At 46.5% G+C, this 22,172-nt stretch overlaps 1 protein-coding gene across 4 annotated transcripts in view; it reads left to right on the top strand.

The window, feature by feature from the left end:
- The window catches only part of RTTN (rotatin), a 1,165,399-nt gene that overhangs the window by 120,769 nt on the left and 1,022,458 nt on the right, over positions 1 to 22,172 (top strand). For all 4 annotated transcript variants that reach the window (XR_014961587.1, XM_085605903.1, XM_085605904.1 and 1 more), the window contains exon 9: positions 19,987 to 20,155. Coding sequence is in view for 3 of the 4 variants with exons in the window: in XM_085605903.1 (XP_085462029.1) it covers positions 19,987 to 20,155 (169 nt within the window). In the remaining variant the exon portion in view is untranslated. The remainder of the gene's footprint in view (positions 1 to 19,986; positions 20,156 to 22,172) is intronic.

The raw sequence follows: 22,172 nt of genomic DNA, 5'->3' as shown, positions 1-22,172 counted from the left end.
AAGCACCATCAACAGTGTTAGTCCCACCCAACAGGTTGTCACTCTCTGGCAGCACTCTGCCCAATGTTGTGTGGTCTCTTTTCTGTAGTACCCCCGCCAGCCGCTCCAGAAAGAGAGGGGGGATCCTGTGACACCACGGCCGCTTCACTGGTCCAACAGCGACCCCCCCCAGCCGCACCCCCACAGCAGTTCCAGTGCAGCCAAGGAGTCTTCTGTTGCCGTCCAAAGGCCGGTCAATTAGGCGCGCCCAGCACGCCTTTCAACGATCTAGGATCATGGGGTAGAACTCAGAGTTGGTTTCACACCATGGGCCACAGTGCCGTTTGTTCAGTTGGCCTAGGACGAGTTCCCCATCCACCGCATGGGCCACTCATACAGGTGTCCCTCCAACAATCACCGGCAGCCCATGAGCATTTGGTAGTGCACTCGACGTACATTAGGGGGGGGGTGGAACCCCCAGGCAAAGGGAAGCAGCAGACTAACCATTCATGGAGTACTTCCAGGCTTATCCGGGTGCACAAAACCATCCAAGACACCCTCTAGGCCTCTCCCGATCATGGAGGCCCGGCGTGGCGGGAACTGTCGCTCATATACCGCAGTCCCCAGATCCAGAGGGGTCACATATACCACTTGCAGCAGAGCGGAAGGTAAATAAGGTCAATTATTTAAGGCGGCCCCCTACATTATTAATGCAGGCACCTCTACAGGAGTATAGTCTGGACGTGGCATCCTGAGGCACTGCGCAGCAAAGGCGGTTGAGGAAGGAGTCAGCCCCGTGCCTCCCCAGAAAGCAATCTCCCTCGCGTACGCGGGGGTTCACAACATTGCCGCAGATATCCAGGACTCGCCTGTATTGTCGCTGTAGATATCCGGATGACGATCACGCCCTCCGATTGCCACTACCGGGTGCGTACTGCCGGCCAAGATTCGGGGCCTCGCTTGCACTCGCACGCCGATCTTGAGTTCTCCAGTGCCAAGCCAGCAGCAGGAAAAGCTGCTGCGTCGCCAGGCCACTCCCATAAAACAGGCCCTCCAAGTCCCCGGAGTCTCCCCTGACCCGAACTCGGGACGGTGTCCCCCACACCTTCTCAAGAATTCAGCATCACAGTCCTCAGGTATTCTGCCTGATCCGGTGACCCCGCCAGCCACCCGACCACGAAGGGGTTGCGGATAAATCTCAGGATTTAGCGCCCCAGGCCCAGAGCTCATCGTCTAAACGACCTCCATCTTGGGCTGCAAGCCACGCCCCCCTTCTGCACAAATTTGTGTCAGAGCACGGAGTATGTTCGTGGGTGCACTTGTCACATGCACAGGTTTTATTGCATAAGGTCTTCAACCATGCACAGCATACATTCATTGGTGGGACCAACCTTCCTGCCAGCCATAATGTGGATTCAGGACCATTTGTGACCCTGAAGATTGACTAAAAAAACTTAAATCTGCATAATGTTCTTCCCCTAATATAGCACAAGGGTATCCATAGCCATGTCATTAATCATGTCGTAGATTATGTATGAGATTATGAGCAGAGCACTGGCAGAGAGATCTGGTCTGCTCTGCTACCCACAATTGGACAACTTCAGTGTTTTTTAGGTTGTGCTTTATAACCATCACTTAACTTGAACAGTTTTTTTCGTCAGTGAATTTCTGAGGTTTTTTAAAAACCTGCATTAATGTCTCATTAGCAAAAGAAACCACAACTAACCTTTAAAAAAATATTAAGTGCCTTTTTATTTTTAATGATGTATTACATCCATCTCCTTTGTGTTCAACCCCAGCTGCAAAGAACATAGTTCACCCAAATCACACTTTTCATGGCCTCCGGCCATGGGCAACCGGTATTGGCTATAGTGGCTGGCCTTGACCTTGCTCTTCTGCTAACCCGTTGCATGCCTAATTCTCTGTCGACTCAACCTCTCTGCAGGACGAATTGTTGGCATTAAATACCGGTAAGTGCCAGGTACCTGCCCTATTGTTTGATCATAACACCGCTGGCCCTAACTGCTGTTTAGCTTGTGGCTTAAAGTCTGTTTTCATGCCGCTTGAAGCTACTAGTGGCCATTTGAACAATAGTAATATCCGGCCAACGATTAATCCCGGAAATACAGCTGATAAACCACACGCCGGAGCATTGGAAAGAATGCTAATAGTACTATCAAAATATCCAACGTAATGAATTGCATCTTACTAAACACTAGGTCTATGCCAAAGCATAAATATGAACTAGAGCATTTAATATCAGAAACTAGTCCAGACTTGGTATTTCTTAATGAAACTTGGGCATCTGCTTCTTCTGCACCAGATTGGAATATTGCAATCCCTCCTGGATATTTACTGGTGCGAGTGGAGAGGAAAGGAACAGTCGGAGGGGGAATCTCGCTAATTTATCGCTCCCACCTTAAAATTAATTTCAGACAAGAACCTACATTGGAGGCTGAAGCCATGTCATTCAATGTTAAATATAATAATTTAGAACTCCTTTCTGGTCTATTGATATATAGACCGCCAGGAGCAAGAGCTCGTTTTACTAAATCACTACAAACCTTTCTGGAATCTTGCTTTGATACCTGCACCTTCACTGTTTTAGGTGATTTTAATTTCTATTTAGAGGAAAATAACAACTCAGATTCCTCAATTTTAATAGATAATCTGGCAGGTTATGGGCTGAGGCAAATTGTATCTAAACCCACACATCTAGCCGGACATACACTAGATGGGATTTTTACTAGTAATGATCACATTGAAGTAAAAGACATACAGCGTGTTCCTTGGTCGGATCACGCGGTATTCTATTTTAAAGTTAATCTACACCTACCTGTGAATGGCCGGAGAGATCGCCCTTTGTCAGCAAAAGCCCGCCCTTGGAACTGTATACAAAGTGACGAGCTAGCTAAAATTTTGACAAGTAGCTACCCCTTTATGGAGGACAGCAACGGAGGGGCTACCAATTTTGATCTATGGATCAATAAGGCAGTAGATAAGCTAGCCCCAGAGAAAATAATACATTAGTTACCTCACCATGGTATACGGTAGAGATAAAGCTTTTTAAAATTAAATGTAGACGCCAGGAACGTATTTGGAGATCTGACTACAGTCCTGAACACAGGATGGAATATAGTAGAATATTGGAGGAGTATAAATCTATAATAAAACAGGCCAAGATGGCATATTTCACAAAAAAAATTCAAGAGGCTAAAAATTCCTCCAAGGAACTATTTAAAATAGTATCCTCCCCAACCAAGAGTCCTTATGATACAATCTTTCTTCCAGACCAAAACTTTATTGACAAATTGGCTCTTTTCTGCCAACAAAAGGTTCAAGTAGTCTATAATGAACTTCAAAATCTACAGCTAAATCTGGAAAAAGATATAGGAGAACCAACTGAGGTCTCCGCAACTCCGAACTGTCTGTCCCAATTCTCTCCCCTAAGTGAAAAACAGGTCAGTGACCTATTAACTCAAATCAAGTCAGGTTCACCTCTTGACCCTTGCACCCCCCCCCCCCATATATTTCATCTGGCTCCTAAAGAGATAACTGCTTCCTTGGCTCCTCTGTTAAATGAAGTAATAAGATCTGGAGTCTTCCCTGTGAGATGGAAAAAGGCCTGTATAAGACCTATTCTTAAGAAAAACTCATTGGACCCTCAGGATATCAAACATTACCGTCCTATATCCTGTCTCCCTCTGCCATCTAAAATACTGGAAAAGCCATTAACCAAGAGTTAATGGAATTCGTAGACCTAAATAGCTCTCTGGACCCCACACAGCATGGTTTTAGATCACGACACTCAACTGAATCCGCGTTAATAATGGCGACGGAGGGAATTCGTAGAGCAATGGATGATGGCGGTAGAGCTATCCTAATCCTACTCGATTTAACAGCAGCGTTTGACACCGTAAACCACAGGGTATTACTGGAAAGACTTAAATCAGTGGGAATTAGAGACTCCGCATTAGTACTACTCCGGTCCTTTCTGGACTCTATAGTACAACAAATCCATTGGGAAGGATTTCAATCTGAAGAGTTTTTTCTCCCATGTGGAGTCCCTCAGGGATCCGCGCTATCCCCTACACTGTTTAATCTGTATGTGACACCACTGGCAAAATTAATAAAAGATCAAGGTTTAAAACTGGTATCGTATGCTGACGATACCCAGCTGGTGGTGTCTCTCATACAGAGTGTGGAATTTACAGCGGAGAGATTCAGAAACTGCCTCTCTAGTGTTATGAGCTGGATGAACACAACTTTTCTAAAGCTCAACACAGAGAAAACTGAGGTGATTGAATTTGGCCAAAAACCTTCTATCTGGAACCACTTATGGTGGCCTCCAGAAGCAGGCATGTGTCCAGTCCCAGCCAGCACAAAAAGTAAAAAACCTAGGCTTCCTGATCGACAAAGATTTAACACTAACCTCTCAAGTCAATCAGGTCACCTCGGCTGGTTTCTTTACGATCAAGGTTCTTCGGAAAATATTGCCTTTTATTCCTTTCTCTTTAAGGAAAACAGTAGTAGGGGCCTTAGTTTTATCTCGTATCGATTACTGCAACGCACTGTACGCCGGAATTGGAGAAAGACAGCTCTCAAAACTCCAGTTGTTGCAGAATGCTGCTGTAAGAGTACTGTTAGATCTTCCGAAACACCATCCCACATCATCTGGCATAAGGCTTCTTCACTGGCTCCCTGTACGTCGTAGGGTACAGTTCAAGGCTTTATGCCTAGTGCATAAAGCTGTAAATGGAGGAGGTGCAGATGATATGAAATCTCTTGTTCGAGGCATATGAGCTGCAGATCACACACTGAGGATAAGATCGCCATCTGGTGTTGGGCTCGGATGATTGCAGGTTGTTGTTGTCTTCGGAAGAAGCCTTTGGTCACGAGGATGGTGACTCCTCCCCTGGACAACAGTGCGCATGGGCATCCACTCCATCGTCAGATTGTTTTTTTCCGCCATTGGGTTCGGATGAACCTTTTTCCGCTCCAGCAGAAAACTTCTAGCAATCAATTTAACTCCTTGATCTTCATTCCATCGACGTCGACATCAACTCGGACCGGTTCCGCAAGCGGCTGATGGACAGGACACCCTTCAAGAAATGCCCCCAGTGTGGAGCGAAGTTCCCCCACAGTGACCACCACGAGGTTTGTAACCTCTGCCTGTCGCCGGAACACAACGAGTCCACCTGTCCAGCTTGTTCCGCTTTCCGTTCGAAGAAGACCCTCCGGGACCGAAGAGCTCGACGCCATATTATGGCCAAACCAGCTCCAGAACCGGAGGACATCTTTGCTCAAGATGTTCCCGAAGACGACACCGAAGACCTCGAGATCGTGTCCGAGGCCGACGATTCCGATGACCTCATCACTCCAGGGCAGCGTGTGAGTACCACCCCCCCTGCCCCTGCCCCATCCAAAAAACCATTGGTCAAGACTCCGCCAGCTGGGCCCAGTCGCGACCGGAAATCCTCTTCAGAAGCCCCGCCCTCGGGCCCGGCTCCGAAGACATCTAAGCCTGTAGGTGGCTCGGGCTCGAGCAAACCTCACCTGATTGTGCCTTTAACACCCAAAAAACCACTGTCGGCACCGAAACAGGCTCCAAGACCGAAATCTCCTTCGGCACAGAAACGTTCCTCGGCACCGAAGTCTCCACCGGCACCGAAACGTTCTTCGACATCGATGCCTAAAAGTCCCTCGGCATCGAAGCATACATCGGCACCGAAGCATACATCGGCACCGAAAACTCAGTCGGCTCCGAAAAATCCATCGGACCCAACACATCCTTCGGCACCGAAAACATTATCGGCACCGAAAACATTATCGGCACCGAAAACTACGCCCACACTGAAAAAAGCTCAGACAGACCCGAAGCGGACATCGCAGCCCCCACCTTCGGAGCCAGATGAACTTTTTCGACCAGATCCTACTCAAAAGCGGATCTACATCAATCCTGACACTGGACATGTGACTGCCATCCCATATAAAAAGCGGAAGCTGGACATTACACCTCCCCCAGCTCCCATACGGAAAAAGGACTGTGCCACTTCACCACTTCGTCCTTCCTCTCCTGTATTACCTTCTAACCCGTCCCCCCCTCCTCCTCCTGATTCTCCTTTACCTTTACCTTTACCATCTCCCCGTCATTCACCCCCTCCACAGGATGATGATGATGACTTAGGGGGAGGGGCGGACCCTGATTTCTTTAATTATCCTGTTGAACCAACCGACCCGTTTACTTTGCCAGACACAGCACCGGTAGATGACTGGTCTTACCCAATACCTGACATGCCTGACCCCACTACCTACCCCTCCAAGCCCTCCCCTCCTGATGACCACCTAGGGTTTGGCCAACTGATAAACAGGGCAGCAACATTCCATGGTGTCACTATGCACACAGACCCCCTTGAGGAGGATTTTCTCCTCGATACCTTTGAACAGTCACAGAAAACAGTTCATATACTTCCCATGATTAAAGGGGTTATAAAGCATGCCACTGACGTCTTTAAAGACCCTGTTCGTGCGAGGGTTCTCAACCCCCGCATCGAAAAAAAGTACCGACCAGCCCCGCAGGACCCTGCATACATTAAAGCCCAGCTCCCTTTAGACTCCTTGGTCGTATCAAATGCCAGGAAGCGCGTTAACTCACAGACTACTGGAGAAACATCCCCCCCTGACAAGGAGTCTAAGCTTTTAGAGGCCTCAGGAAAACGAGTCGCCGCACAGGCGGCGAACCACTGGCGTATTGCCAATACCCAAGCCCTGTTAGCCCGGTATGACAGGGCACATTATGACCAACTTGAGGACCTCATCCAACATCTGCCTGAACCCTTTAAGTCCCAGGCCACTGACCTCATTCAAGAAGGCAAATTAATATCTAATGCCTCCATTAAATGCGCCTTAGATGCGGCAGACACTGCTTCTAGGGCGGTCAATACTAGCGTCTTACTCAGACGTCATGCCTGGCTCCGTATTTCCGGTTTTAAACCGGAGGTTCAAACCGCAATCCTAGCTCAACCTTTTAACCAGGAGCAGCTATTCGGCCCTGCAGTGGATACTGCATTAGAAAAAATGAAAAAGGATAATGAAACTGCCAAGTCTATGGGAGCACTGCAGTCTCCTCAAAACCGGGGTTCATTTCGTCGCTCCTTTTATAGAGGAGGCTCCAAAAACACATCAACTGAGACCACGTCCACCTTTAAAAATTCTGGACAAACATCCCCTAACAGAGGTTATTTCAGGGGAGGTTATAGGGGAAACAATAACAAAGGTCGAGGGCGGGGCAACAACAACAACACCCGCACCTCACCAGCCACCAAACAGTGACTTGCCACCACTCCCCCCAGACCATTCCACTCCTGTCGGGGGGCGACTCCAACAATTCCTACCTGTCTGGACTTCCATCACCACAGACAGATGGGTAAGACAAATTATCCAGTCTGGCTACTGCCTCGAACTCATACAATCCCCCCCAAACATACCACCCAAACAACGTCCAATGTCCTTACATCATCTCTCTCTCCTCAAACAAGAAGTTCAATCCCTGTTACAAAAACATGCGATAGAACCAGTTCCCCTTCAACATCAGGGAAAAGGGGTATATTCTCTATACTTCCTCATTCCCAAAAAGGACAAAACACTAAGGCCCATACTGGATCTCAGACTACTAAACCAGTATATACATTCCGATCATTTTCATATGACCACTCTCCAACAAGTCCTCCCACTGTTACAACAGGGAGACTTCCTTGCCACATTAGACCTCAAGGACGCATACTTTCACATCCCTATGCATCCCGCTCACAGAAAATATCTACGATTTGTAGTAGATGGGCAACACTATCAATTTACAGTTCTCCCATTCGGAGTAACAACGGCACCCAGAGTGTTCACCAAGTGCCTAGCAGTCGTGGCAGCGCATCTCAGAAGACAACAGATCCATGTCTTCCCCTATCTGGACGATTGGCTCATAAAAGCCAACACATACCAAAAATGCGTACTCCACACTCATCGCACAATTCAAACTCTCCACGATTTGGGATTCACTATCAACTACCCCAAATCCCACCTACAACCCTCCCACTTACATCAGTATCTAGGAGCAACCATAGATACCTCCAAAGCCATTGCTTATCCCAGCACCGCCAGGATAGCCAGTATACAAAATCTCATCTCTCAATTTCAAACTCATCCATCTCTTCCAGCAAGAGTATTCATGCAGCTCCTAGGCATGATGGCGTCATGCATCTCCATAGTCCCACACACACGACTTCAAATGCGTCCCTTACAGGAATGTTTAGCACAACAGTGGAACCAAGCTCACGGACAACTTACCGATCTGGTGTTGGTGGACAGTCGCTCACTTCGCTCACTCAAATGGTGGAACACCATCAACCTGTCCAAAGGGCGACCGTTCTTAGAGCCCCTTCCACAAGTTGTGCTAACTACAGACGCATCTCTCACAGGGTGGGGAGCCCACCTCCTTCACCATACCACTCAGGGCAGATGGACCAGTCAACAAAAACTGCTCCACATCAACCACCTGGAACTCTTAGCAGTGTTCTTAGCACTAAAATCCTTTCAAGTTCACCTCAAGAACAAAACTGTCCTCATACGCACAGACAACATGACGACAATGTATTATATACAGAAACAGGGAGGGACACACTCTCTCCAACTGTCCCAACTGGCACAGCAAATCTGGAGATGGGCAATTCCCCAAAACATCTACCTGTTAGCAGAACATCTCCCAGGGATCCACAATCAAGTGGCCGACCTCCTAAGTCGCCACACACAGCAAATCCACGAATGGGAACTACACCCCAAGGTTCTACTCCCCTTCTTCCAAAAGTGGGGACAACCGGACATAGACCTGTTCGCCACTCCCGAAAACACAAAATGCCCAACCTTCGCCGCCAGGTTTCCACACCCACAGTCGAAGGGCAATGCCCTATGGATGAACTGGTCAGGCAGATTTGCGTACGCCTTTCCGCCTCTCCCACTAGTTCCATTTGTGGTACGCAAACTGAAACAACAGTCACTAACACTAATACTAGTGGCTCCCACTTGGGCACGTCAACCGTGGTTCACCACACTTCTGGAACTATCTTTAGTTCCACATCAAAGGCTACGCCTCTCCCCGGATCTATTAACCCAGAACCATGGAGAAATCAGACACCCAGATCCTCAAACACTGAACCTAGCGATCTGGCTCCTGAGGTCTTAGAGTTCGGTTACCTTAATCTCCCTCCAGACTGTATGAATATCATAAAGGAAGCCAGACGCCCTACTACTAGAACGTGTTATGCCGCGAAATGGAAACGATTTGCCATCTACTGCGCTAATAATGACATACATCCATTGGATGCTTCCATCCAAAACATCATTTGCTATCTACTACACTTGCAAAGATGCAATCTAGCGTATTCCTCTATACGTTTACACCTAGCAGCCTTGGCAGCCTACTTGCAAAATAGGCAACACCTGTCCCTTTTTAAGGTACCAGCCATCAAAGCGTTTATGGAAGGTCTCAAAAGAATTCTTCCCCCAAGATTGCCACCTGCACCAGTGTGGAATCTCAATGTGGTTCTAACAAGACTCATGGGTCCCCCATTTGAACCTATGCACAAATGTGAGTTGCAATTCCTAACATGGAAGGTAGCTTTCCTTATCGCAATCACTTCCCTGCGCAGAGTAAGTGAAATACAAGCCCTTACACTAGAGGAACCTTTCTTACAACTACACCGTAACAAAGTGGTTCTTAGGACAAACCCTAAATTTCTTCCAAAAGTGATTTCCCCTTTCCACCTTAACCAATCAGTAGAGCTACCAGTCTTTTTCCCAAACCCAGACTCCGTAGCTGAAAGGGCCCTACATACCTTAGATGTCAAAAGAGCCTTGCTTTATTACATCGACAGGACAAAACCCTTTCGAAAGACAAAACAACTCTTTGTTGCTTTCGCACCACCACACAAAGGCAACCCGATCTCCAAATCAGGCATAGCCCGGTGGATAGTTAAATGCATCCAAATATGCTACCTCAAGGCTAAACGTACACTTACAGTTCCCCCTAGGGCGCACTCCACGCGTAAAATAGGGGCTTCTATGGCCTTCTTAGGTAACATTCCCTTAGAAGACATTTGCAAGGCAGCCACGTGGTCTACCACGCATACCTTCACTAAACACTATTGTGTTGACGTGCAAGCCAAACAACAGGCCTCCGTGGGCCAAGCTGTCCTAAAAACTTTATTTCAAGCTGCTGCAACGGATACAGGCGACCACCGCTAAGGGGAAGCACTGCTGTATAATCTATCCTCAGTGTGTGATCTGCAGCTCATATGCCTCGAACGGAATATGCTACTTACCAGTATGCATCTGTTCTTGGCATGTAGAGCTGCAGAGTCACACACGCCCTCCCGCCTCCCCGGGACCTGTATCTGTTCCAGCATCCGTCTTACTTAGACATTACACATGGACATCCTTTCTTTCATTTCTATACACTCCATCTTTTCCCATCATGGCGAAAAACAATCTGACGATGGAGTGGATGCCCATGCGCACTGTTGTCCAGGGGAGGAGTCACCATCCTCGTGACCAAAGGCTTCTTCCGAAGACAACAACAACCTGCAATCATCCGAGCCCAACACCAGATGGCGATCTTATCCTCAGTGTGTGACTCTGCAGCTCTACATGCCAAGAACAGATGCATACTAGTAAGTAGCATATTCCTTCCCTCGTTATGTACCGACGCGCACATAAAGATCTGGTAGTCTAGGTTTGATTTGTATACCTAAGATCAAGAGGGCCCGATGGGGTGGTAAGGCGTGTTCATTTCAAGCAGCAAAATTATGGAATTCCTCACCTACAGAGCTACGATTAAGAACAAATAAGACTGTTCAGAAAGGCCTTAAAAACCTGGCTATTCACCAAATCCTAGACAGGCTGTGTTAATCCCTACTCTCATACAGCGCCAAGACGCCCCGGCATAAGTGCGCTTAATAAATAATTCAGTCAGTCAGACAGCACTGTGAAATATGAAAATGCAATATTATACTCTCTGATACCCAAGTTCTGGAATAGCAGAAGTATCCAGCAGTGCCTGCTGACCTTATAGGACGGGCAGGAAAAACAATACATGTTCTAGGGTCTATTCAGGGACACCACATATGGGGCACCGCCGGTCATCTCTCTAGTTTTTGTCCCACTTTGCAGTAAACGGGTTAAGGGGTAGAGTCCCAGAGCGAAGTAGCAAGTATAAATACCTAGCGGAGGGATGCTGTAGCTCATCCAGGAAATCTTCTCTAATGCAGGAGTCTTTGACTGTAAGAAAAGCATCAGTCAAAGTACCTCAGCTTGCCTGGGAGTATATTAGAGAATCTGTATACTGCCAATATGCTGATTTTATGCTAGACTTGGATGTCGACCTTGCCTTAATGTAATGCCCAGATAAGAAAAGGTATGCACTCCCTCAAGGGGAGTGCCAGCTAATGTTTTATTATCCCTGGTGGAATGCTCTGGGGTCAATATCATATACTTGGTCTCCCACATTCATTTCTATGTCACACTCCATGCACAGTTTCTCGAAGAGTTACAAGAGCTTTTGGAGGCCCATGGGAGACTTAGAAGGGAGAAGGGTGTCTTCAGCGAACATGAGGACAGGGATCCTCATGTTCGCCAACTTGCAAGTGTCATTATCAGTCTGTTCTAAAGAATAAATAAGACCATTAATGTAGAGTGAGAATTACGTGAGGGCAAGTACGTACCCCTGCTGTACCCCTCTACTTACACGGAACAGCTCTGTCTGCTCGCCAGCCTGACCTGCACATAGTTGTTATGCAGCCTCACAGTCTCACGAAGGTAACCGGGTATCCCAAGCGCTTGCAAGACCGCCAAAGGGTTGGCCTGAGTAATAAATTAACAGCAGAGCGAAGGTCCACAAATACGACATACAGGCGACCGCCCCCCCCTCAGAGTGACCACTTTCCAGTATAACTTCAGGAGCCGTAATACCTGGTCAGTCACACTTGCGGCCTCCCTAAAACCCACCTGCAGCGGTAACATAATCTAATTTTCTGCCAGCCATTCTTGTGATCCACCAAATATAACTCCACTAAATAGCTAGCGGCTTGGGGGCTGCCATTATTGTAATGAAGCCATTATTTCACATGCGCCCATAAAATAGTTTTTATACTTAACGGGTGTTGGACTTGGCCCTTTTTGCAGGGTCAACCCTGAACTTTTTGCCTTCCTCCTGTATTTTCTCTGACCTGTTATTTGTTGGTTTTATGACTCTGGGCACAGGGGTGCGTCCTGGCTCCCACCCTATTTTCATTGTATGTGAACGGGGTGGTTGATTTTTTGGGAGAAGACCCTGCCGACGCACCCATTCTGGCTGGGGACAAAATCGCGACCCTTCTCTTTGCCGACGACACACTCCTCATTTCCGAAACTCCAGCTGGTTTACAGAAGTTGTTAGATAGATTCCATCTCTTCTGTATAAATCGTGGTCTTATGATAAACACCGAAAAAATGAAGTTTATGGCCTTTAACCCTCATAAACACTTTAGATCCAGCCTTACCCTCGATGGAACCCAGTTAGAGAGAGTCAAAACTTTTGATTATTTGGGGGTTAGACTCTCTGACAAGATGAATTGGAGATCCCATCTGGGCAAAATGTTATTAAACCACAAGCGAGTAGCAGGAGCCATCAGGAAAGCACAAAGTTTATCATCAAGCAATCCGGTCGCTCCTGCTCTCGCGGTCTACGAGAGCAAAGCAGTGAGCTCGGCCCTATATGGAGCCGAGCTCTGGGGGTTTGATAACACTGATGACATCTCCAAGTCGGAAAATAAATTCCTCAGAGAGTTAGTCTCGCTCCCCATTAGTACCACCTTGAGACCAATTTTATGTGATATGGGCAGGTGCCCCTTTAGTGACATTGCCAGGTCCCGTCCTCTGTTCTTCTGGGCACGCATATGGCGGACGCAGGAGCTCTCTGGTTATGCAGCAGCATTCTCAGAGGTCCTTGCACTCGACCTAGGCAACAAAGTCAATTGGCTGGCTAACCTCAAGAAATTACTAACTGATCTTGGGCTGTCCGGGGCATGGGCAAGTCAGATCCCTCCGGCAAAAGAGGAGCTCAAACTACTCTACTGGAACTGGGTAGGTGATCGGGAGATAAGAAATCCTCATATGGGAAAACTAACCGAGGAGTTCTTCTCGTACAAACAATACAACAGTTTTGAACCATATATGGACTTTATTCAAGTCCCAAGAGATAGAACTCTTTATATCCAACTTAGGTTAAGGTCACTACCCCTAAATTTGTTCACAGTCAAATGGAATTCTCCGAAATTTTCAGCACAATCATGCCCATGTTGCCCTGCCCCGGAGGAAAGCACAGCTCATTTTCTTTTTGCTTGCCCTGCTTATAAACTGGCAAGGGCCAGATGGCTAAAACCAATCTGCAGAAACCTTGGCACAACCAAACATTCTGTTGCCCTCCGACTTCTAAGAACAGACGGCACTCCATCTTTGAGCTGCGGGGTGGCAAAGTTTTTAGGCTGTGCATGGAAAAAGCGGAATAAAATTTTAAAGGAAAGTCTTCTGGAGTGATAAAGTTATGCTGCTAACCTGGAATTATCAGGATGTTCTGTCCTATTGCTTTATTCCTATGAATTTTTATTTATTCTGTGATACAATGTTGTAGATGGACAAATTTATCTAATAATTTTATACTTGTAACTCATTTTTTTTTTTAAATTGTCATAGATTTTTGTGTCTTGTATGCATAGATGTAGAATGCTTTTATGGTCCTTTTTCTCGAAAAAAGCAATCTAAATTAACTAACACTAATGGCAATAAGACGAAGAAAGATTTACTTACATTTGGAAGCATTATTACAAGAGAAGCCAGATGAGTGTATGCAGTTATTTCATGTATTGTTCATTGGGACATACAACAGAACAATGCACTTTATGTATCTATATGACACAGGCCCTTTTGCTTATTATGTCCTGTGTATTATACCGGGATAAACCAAAAAAACACCTTGCATTCTTTGTATCTATATGTCATAGGCCATGTAGTTACTTTATGTACCATTTACTGGGCCACACGATAGCACAATGCACCTTTTGTATCTATATGATACAGGTTATCTTGACTATTTTGCACTGTGCCTTATATCGGGATATACAATAGTACTTTTTGTATATAAATGACATAGGTCATTCTTCTTATTTGCACTATATATTAAGTAAATGTGTACTGTACCTTGTTGTATTGATTGAGCATGATGTCTTCCCATTTTTAACCTAATTGCACATTTATGTATTTTTTTAATTTTAACCGTTATTTCTGATTAGAATGCTTTTATGGTGGTACATTTTGCACCGAATAAAGCTTGTTTTGAATTTGACTTTGACTCTGGGCACTTTACCACTGCTGATCAGTGCTAAAGTGCATATGCTCTCCCTATTGTAAATTGATGTATGGATTAGTGACTCCATTATTGGCTTATTTGGTTTACTTGTCAGACCCACTGAGTGTGCCCAGGGCTTGTAAATCAAATGCTGCTGGTGGGCTTGCAGCACTGGTTGTGCCACCAGAAGCAGCCTGTAAAGTGTGTCTCAGGTCTGCCATTGCAGAGCCTGTGTGCAGTCTGGTACTGCCATGGTGACTGGGCAAGTACACTTACTCGCCAGTCCCTAAACCTTCCCTTTTCTGCATATTAGTCACCCCTATGGTAGGCCCAAGGGCAGGGTGCATTGTAGGTAAAAGATAGGACAAGCCCTGATGTGTGTGGCATGTCCTAATAGTGAATTACAGCCATTTTCGTTTTTCACTATTGCAAGGCTACCTGTTCCTCATAGGCCAGAATGGGCAGTTTGATTATTACATCCTATAATCCTAACTGACTCAGGGAACTAGGTAGAAATTCAAGTTTAGTATGCCTGAACTCAGAATGATAAAATGCATCTTTTAGTAAAGTTGTTTTTAACATTCTGTGTTTGAAAATACCACTTTTAGAAAGTGGGTATTTTATTGTCTAACTATCCAAAGCCTGCTTCTGCTAGGTTGCGTATTTCTTGTCTGGAGTTTGAGTGACAGGGGCTGGGGGATTCCATTAGACAGGGTGAGTCAGCACAGGGCTGAATAGAGAGATCTGCATGTAGATGGGTGGGAGGAGTTGCACCTGGGACCTGTAAAGGGCTGTGCCTTCCCTCCACAATGCTGGCTCCACCTCCTGTGGTGCGTCTGATGTCCCTGGTCTGCACTGTGAAAGGAAAAAGGAGTCTTGTCAATACAGTGCTCCAGGACTGACCAGAAATGGTTTGGACTAGGCAAAGGCCTCTCTGCCTTCAGAGAACAAAGAGAAACTGTGTATAAAAAGGGGGACCAGACCCCAGAACTTTAGATCACTTTTGGGAAACAAGAAGAAACCTTTGCTGAGGAGAGGAACCAGAGATACTGAGGAGAGACTATCCCTAAGCGTGAGGGATTGGCCTGCAGTGGTTGCCTGACTGCCAAAGAGAGGAGAAAGGACTTTGTGCTACTTTCATTCAACTTGTGAAGTATCTCCAAGGGCTTGAGATAGAGCTTGCCTCCTGCTGAAGTCTCAGGGACAACAGACTTCACCCACCAACTCCCCAAGAGTTCTTTAGAAGATCCTGCAGTTGTGTTGGGCTTTCTGAGGGACTGCGTGTCTCAAGGAGCTGGAAGCGCGACGCACGAAGAAGAAGCGCGTTGCCGAACTGATACTGTCGCTTCACAATGCGAAAGCGCTCGCATCGCCGGAGAAGAGGATCGACGTCGCACCAGACGCCGCATAATCGGAGAAGCGTGTCGCAGCCGCTGTCGTCGCATCGCTGGGAAAGCGTGTCGCCGCTGCAGTTGTCGCATCGTTGCCGAAGCGCCTCGCATCGCCGGAGAAGAAGATCGAAGTCGCATCAGACGCCGCCACATCGCCGGGAAGCGCGTCGCAGGGCCTGTCGCGGCTCAGAAGAATCGTTGAGTCGCCGCACGGCCGTCGGTAATGCACGCATCGTGTCGCATCAAGGAGAAGACGCCATTTTGTTTCATTGCACCGGATCTTCATCGCATCACGGCGTTGCGGGCAGCATCGCCACGGAAGCGCAGTAAGAAACAGACGCATCACCTCTCCATGCCGAGAAGAACCGGCGCATCAGTAGGGACACGACGCATCACCGTTCTTGCATGTAAGGAACCGACTCATCACCTTCCCTGCAACACTTTCGTTGTATAGCGTTATGCATCCAAAGGTATATTGAACTTAAAGTGTCGCATTTACCATCTTAAGAGAACTAAGCTATTTCTACCATTTTTAAAGTACAGTATTGTGGATTTTTGTCGTTTGTGGTCTTGTGATAAGTCTGTATAAAGAATACTTATTTTTATATCACAACTTGTGTGGTGTCCATCTGTAGTGTTGTCACTGGGTCACTGTATGTGTTCACAAATGCTTTACACACTGCCTCTGAGATAAGCCTGTCTGCTCGTGCCAAGCTACCAAGAGGGTGAGCAGGGGTTATTTTAGGAGTGTACCCCTTTACCCTGACTAGAAGCAAGGGTCCCTATTTGGTCAAAGGTACCTACCTCTGCCAACTAGAGACCCCCAGTTCTAACAACGGGTCCCTGTGAAATATGGGAAACATGTTTTTTTATACAGGTCTGTGTTGGACTTTGCATTCTTGGCGGTGTTTCCCCTGACTTATTGCTTTTACCTCCTGCATTTCTGACTGTGTGATGGAATTTGTTTTTGCTGGCTTAGATGCTTTGGGCACTTTGCCACTGCTGATCAGTGCCAAAGTGCAAGTGCTTCCTGTGTAAATTGTTATGATGATTGGTTATGCATGATTGTTATATTTGATTTATTGGTAAGTCCCTAGTAGAGTGCAGAGTGTGCCAGGGCCGTAAATCAAATGCTGCTTGTGGGCTTGAAGCACTCGTTGTGACACCAACATGAGTAGGCCTGTAATTGTCTCAGACCTACCACTGTAGTGCCTGTACGCTCGTTCGTAACTGCCATGTCGACCTGGCAAGTGCACACACTTGCCAGGCCCCAACCTTCCCTTTTCTTATATGAAAGGCACCCCTCAGATAGGCCCAATGTACCACCATGGCAGGGTGCAGTGTATGTGAAAGGTAGGACATGTACCAGTGTTTTACATGTCCTGATAGTAAAATACTGCCAAGTTTGTGTTTTACTATTGAAAGGCTATCTGTCCCATAGGCTAACATGGGAGTTGCTTTGTAACATCTTACAAGTATAACTATCCATTGGAACAAGATGGAGAAATGGAGTTTAGGCTCTCTGAAATATAAAAACATATCTTTTAGTAAAGATGATTTTTAAACTGTGTGTTTGAAAATGCCACTTAGAAAGTAGGCATTTTTTTATTTAACCATCCTCTGTGCCTCTGCTGAGTTGGTGGGGTTGAAGTGTGTCCAGCCTTTACTGGGAGACTCCTAGCTGCTGGGCTGAAAATACCTTGGCTGAATTTAGAGTGGTGGAGGAGTTTCACTTGCACCTGAATTGGCAGTGTCTCCTCTGCACAATGCTGTCTCCACCTCCTGTAGTGAAGCTGGGCCAGAGAGGGCAGAACTGGTTTGGACTGGACTCGGAGACCCTTGCCCCAAAGAGAACAAAGAGAAAATGTGGTATAGGTATGGGACCTTAAACACCAGAGAGTTAGATCACTTCTGGGCTCAAGTGGAACCTCTGCCAAGGAGAAGAGCCAGAGAACTGTAAGGAGGAGTATTGCCCCATTGCTGTGTGAGCTTTGCTACGTTGGTCTGCTGTTGCTTCTTCTGCCAATGAGAGGACAAAGAACTTTGCTGTGAACCTGATTGAAGAAGAATCTCCAATGGCTTGTGTGTGCTGACCTCCTGTTCTGAAGTTTCAGGGAGACAAAGACTTCACCTGCAACCCACTGACCAGCACCTGTACTCCTCTGTGGACTCCTGCATTCAAAAAGTGCCAATTCCAGTTCCTGGGCCCTGAGAATTGTGTGGTTGGTGCTGCAAAACTAGAAAAATAACTGCTGTCTGCAACGCCGCCAGTGATACTGCGACCTGCACCAAAGCTGGGGGCACCGCTTGTGAAGTGCACAACGCACCGCCCCGCCTGCACCGCTGCTCCAACACCCTTCGACGCCTGCAGTTATCAGCTCTTCCGATACCAGCGCTCGCACCAACGCCTTCACTGCCAGCATTACTTTATCGCATAGCCAATAACCGACGAGGGTGACTTCCTGAACTCTTCGCATCGCCTCACCAGAACCGACGCCTCACCGCCGGCGCCTCCTAATTTACCCTGTCCTGGATTCGAGGCCTCACCTCCTCATGGACGCGATGCCTCGCATCCCCCGTGGCAACCGGGGAACCGGCTTCACCTCAGCACCAAAGCCTCACATCCACTGCGCCGTGCATCGTCCATAGACTTAGTTTCCAAGGTACTGTTGTTTGGGGGGGCCATGTGACTCTGTGCCCGATGCGCGCTCCTCGCAGTTGGCGCCCTACTTTGGATTTATTCCTGCCACGACATCGTAATAGCCCCAGGTGGAGCTATTTTGTTTCTACAAGTTCTATTTTTTAAATAACTGTTCTAAAAGTATATCTTGATTTCCTGTATTTTGGATTTTTGTCGTTCTGGTTTTCTTTAGTTTAGATAAAACTCCTTTATTGTTCTTAACAGCATGTTGTCCATTTATGGTGTTTTCACTGTGTTACTGTGTGTTTGGGTATAAATACTTAACACATTGCTTTGGGACTAAGCCTGTCTGCTACCAAGGGGGTGAGCATGGGTTATCTAAAGTGTGCATCTCCCTTACCCTGACAAGAAGAAATGACCACATTTCTCCAACCTTGAAAGCTCTGAACTGGTTGCCTTACGAGGTAAGAATACAACTAAAGATCGCCTGCATGACCCACAAAGCCCTGCATAGCAGTACCCCCAGTTACTTAGCGCTAAAGCTAGAGCGTTCGGGAGGATGCAGGCAATTGCGAAGTGCAAGTTCACTACTACTGAAACCACAATCCTTCCATAAAAAAAGAACTGGTTGGAGAGCTTTCTCAGGGATCGCACCGAAGATTTGAAACTCCCTACCGCCAGTGATATGTGAAATCCCCTCATTTACCTCCTTCAAAAAAGAAGTAAAAATGATTCTAATGAACAAACTCACCTCCTAAGACTTTAATGCTAAGTCGTCTATCAGTCACTTATGCTACCCATTTATTACTGTTTACCCCTTTTGTATTGATTGACGACTACCGAATGTACTTATACTACCTCAACCTCCTAATGTTTAATAACGGTGTGTGGATCGTTCTTTATTGTCTATCAGTCACCTATGCTATCCATATATTACTATCTATCTCTATTGTTGTGAATGGTGAATATCGAATGTATGTATATTACCTCAACCATATAACGTTTAATAACTGTATATTGTAAAGCGCTTCGATACCCTCGTGGGTCATGTTCGTGCTATATAAAACTTTATAAATAAATAAATAGAAGCAACTTAGACCAAGGTGCATGCCTCTGACAATTCGTCTCCCATTTTGAACAGTCTGTATATAATCATTTATTGCTGTTGCTGGTTGTGGGGAGTGGGGTCATGATTCACAACAGGCAAAGCCTTGAGCTATTCATGAGGCCCATCCCCGCCCACAAAAATGTATTAATTAAAATAAAAATGGTAAAATACCATATTCTACTCTGTACAACTGCATGTATGGTTTAGCCATGCCATTTTTTCAATTGTATTTGTTTTATCAAATGCATTCAACTAAAACAAGGATGCAAGATCTTAAATGTGCACAGTAAAGTAAAATCTCACTTGAAATATCACGACTATTAGGAGGGTTGTTTCCATGTTTATAGGAATTGTTGCATGCATTCTGTGAGGAAATGTTGTGGTGATTACAGTTTAAATTTGTAACTGTGTAATGGCATCTTGTTTTGTTTGTTACCAGATAATGTTTCCCAGAACTCTTCTGTATCCTATGGACCAGAAGTACAATCTGTTCCTCATTCTCAGAATCCCTCCCCCGGAAGTAGTTGTAGTCCTCGCCCTTCAGTGATTGGACGAACAGGGCAAAGACTGCGAGGCGATGGCCAGGATTGGGATGATGCATCTTCCAGGTTAGACACATTGATTGTTGGTAGAAGCACATTTATTTTTGCTTGCAGTTGTGTTTGTCTCTTGTTTGAAGCGATTTGGAGGACCTTTTTCTAATATCGTTTTAATGGAAATCAGAATGGGAATCAGAATGCAGTCAGAACTCCAACATGTTGATTGGAGTTAAATTGTATGTATGCCTTTGCACTTCAGAATGCTATCTAGCCCTTCAAATTGTTTGCAGCGGAAATTTGGAAAAGTAACTACAGCCTCCTCTAACTCTGACTCATAGTCGTGTTTTTTATTTTTACTGTGCTTGCATTAGTAGGTTAATGCAACTACCTTTCCATTGGCCCACCTGTTGAGAGGACATTTGGTCTGCTTAAAAACCACTCTCGATCATCAGCTACAAACTGTTTAGCAATATTTTCAGTAGGTTTTAGGTCTTGCCTAGCGTTGCAGCACATGCGTTGCTCGCTCTGCGAGATCTATTGTAATCGAGGCGATTTCGGAAGTGGAGCGGAAGCTCCGCCCATCCTTTCTATTGGCCACGTCATCCTTTATGGTAAACGCTGGCCTCCGATTGAAAGTGAGGCTTTTTGGTGACCGCCCTGTCTCCTTTAGGCCCCGCCCACCCGGACTAGATTGTTTGCTTGCGGCTTGAGACTGTTTCCTTTAATTAGTGGGTGAGCACTTATTTTTTACATTTGTGCAATGGCGATGGCTTGTTAATGAACTGACAAAGTGATTGTGAATATGAAAGGATGATGCGCGCACGGTGTAAGGAGGCGTGCTGGGGAGTAATTTCACTCTTAGAAGCTTGATTAGCGCTTGGTGATCTAAAGCCACAGTAAACCCCTTGAAGAAAGGCAAGGGAGCCAGGTGCAGGCAGGCAGCGTGTGCTGGCGGTAAGAACCTCCGGGGGCTGGGCGATGGGTGCCCCTCATGCCAAGGCTATGAAGTTCTTGTGAAAGTGCCTTCCTGTGAAGATGGCTCCAGGGCTCTGGGCTCCAGATGCTGCGGGTCAGACAGGTTCACCCTCAGCTCCGGGTGCCAGATGGGAGACCAGCTGACTCTGCAGTCTGGGCCGGAGCTGTGAATCCTGTCTGTCCAGCACGTTCTAGATTCTCCTCCAGGTGTCTGGGTGCCGTGGCTTGTAAGGAGTTCTAGACTGAGCTCCCGAGATGTCAGTTTCACCTCTCTGTAAAGCACATTAGAGTCTGCACCACAGTTATAAGTTCCTGCTCTGCGTCTTAATTGGCTTAGAACTTGCACCAACGCTACAGATTCCAACAGTTTACACAGCACTTTATAGATAGTGCCGTGTGGTTCTGCTGCAGCTCTTAGCACAAATCTCCATAGCGCCTTTTGTACCGCTTTGGTCGCCATAAGTTGGCAGGGTATGCTCAGACGTGAGTCCCTTGCTCACTTTGCCACTGGATTCAAGCAAGCCTGGCTGAAGATGGCTGAAATGCCAGAAACCGGTCCTAGGAAGCTTGTTTCCGGTCCAGGGAAGGCATGGCTTGGCAGTTCGGGCTGGACTGTTCCCATGAGGCACAGGGTCAGACTGATTTGCATATAGCCATGTCTGAACTGGGGTGGCAGAGTGGGCTAAAGAACGGTGATGGATCAAACCCAGATCTGTTGACTGGGTGTGAGTGTTTGATTGGTTCTGATGCTCTGTCCATCACCACCCCCTTTTGTACCGCCTTCTTCTTAGACTGTGGCACTATATCTTTGAACACCACTTTCCACAGCTTCCTATCGATCAAAGCCTTTCTATTCTTCAACGAATGCGTTCCACCGCCTATGTCTAACCGCTGGTTTCTAGTTAATGGTGCAACACATTGCAGGGCTTGCTCCGAGGGTCTGGAACATTTCTTCCTACAAATTGCAATAGATGCTTCCCGGGGCGTAATTTTAGAACTTTAGACAATATGTCATAGAATCATTCTTATTCTCTAAGTTCTATATGTTCAAACACAATGTTCTAGAGACTGTTTGTGCTTTCTATTTTCACTCTTTGCACAACATATTGGA

The sequence above is a fragment of the Triturus cristatus genome, chromosome 5_1, assembly GCF_964204655.1.
Source record: "Triturus cristatus chromosome 5_1, aTriCri1.1, whole genome shotgun sequence".
In the NCBI taxonomy this organism is placed as follows: domain Eukaryota; kingdom Metazoa; phylum Chordata; class Amphibia; order Caudata; family Salamandridae; genus Triturus; species Triturus cristatus.
The sequence above is the reverse complement of the archived record's forward strand: the minus strand, read 5'-3'. Positions and strand labels throughout refer to the sequence as shown.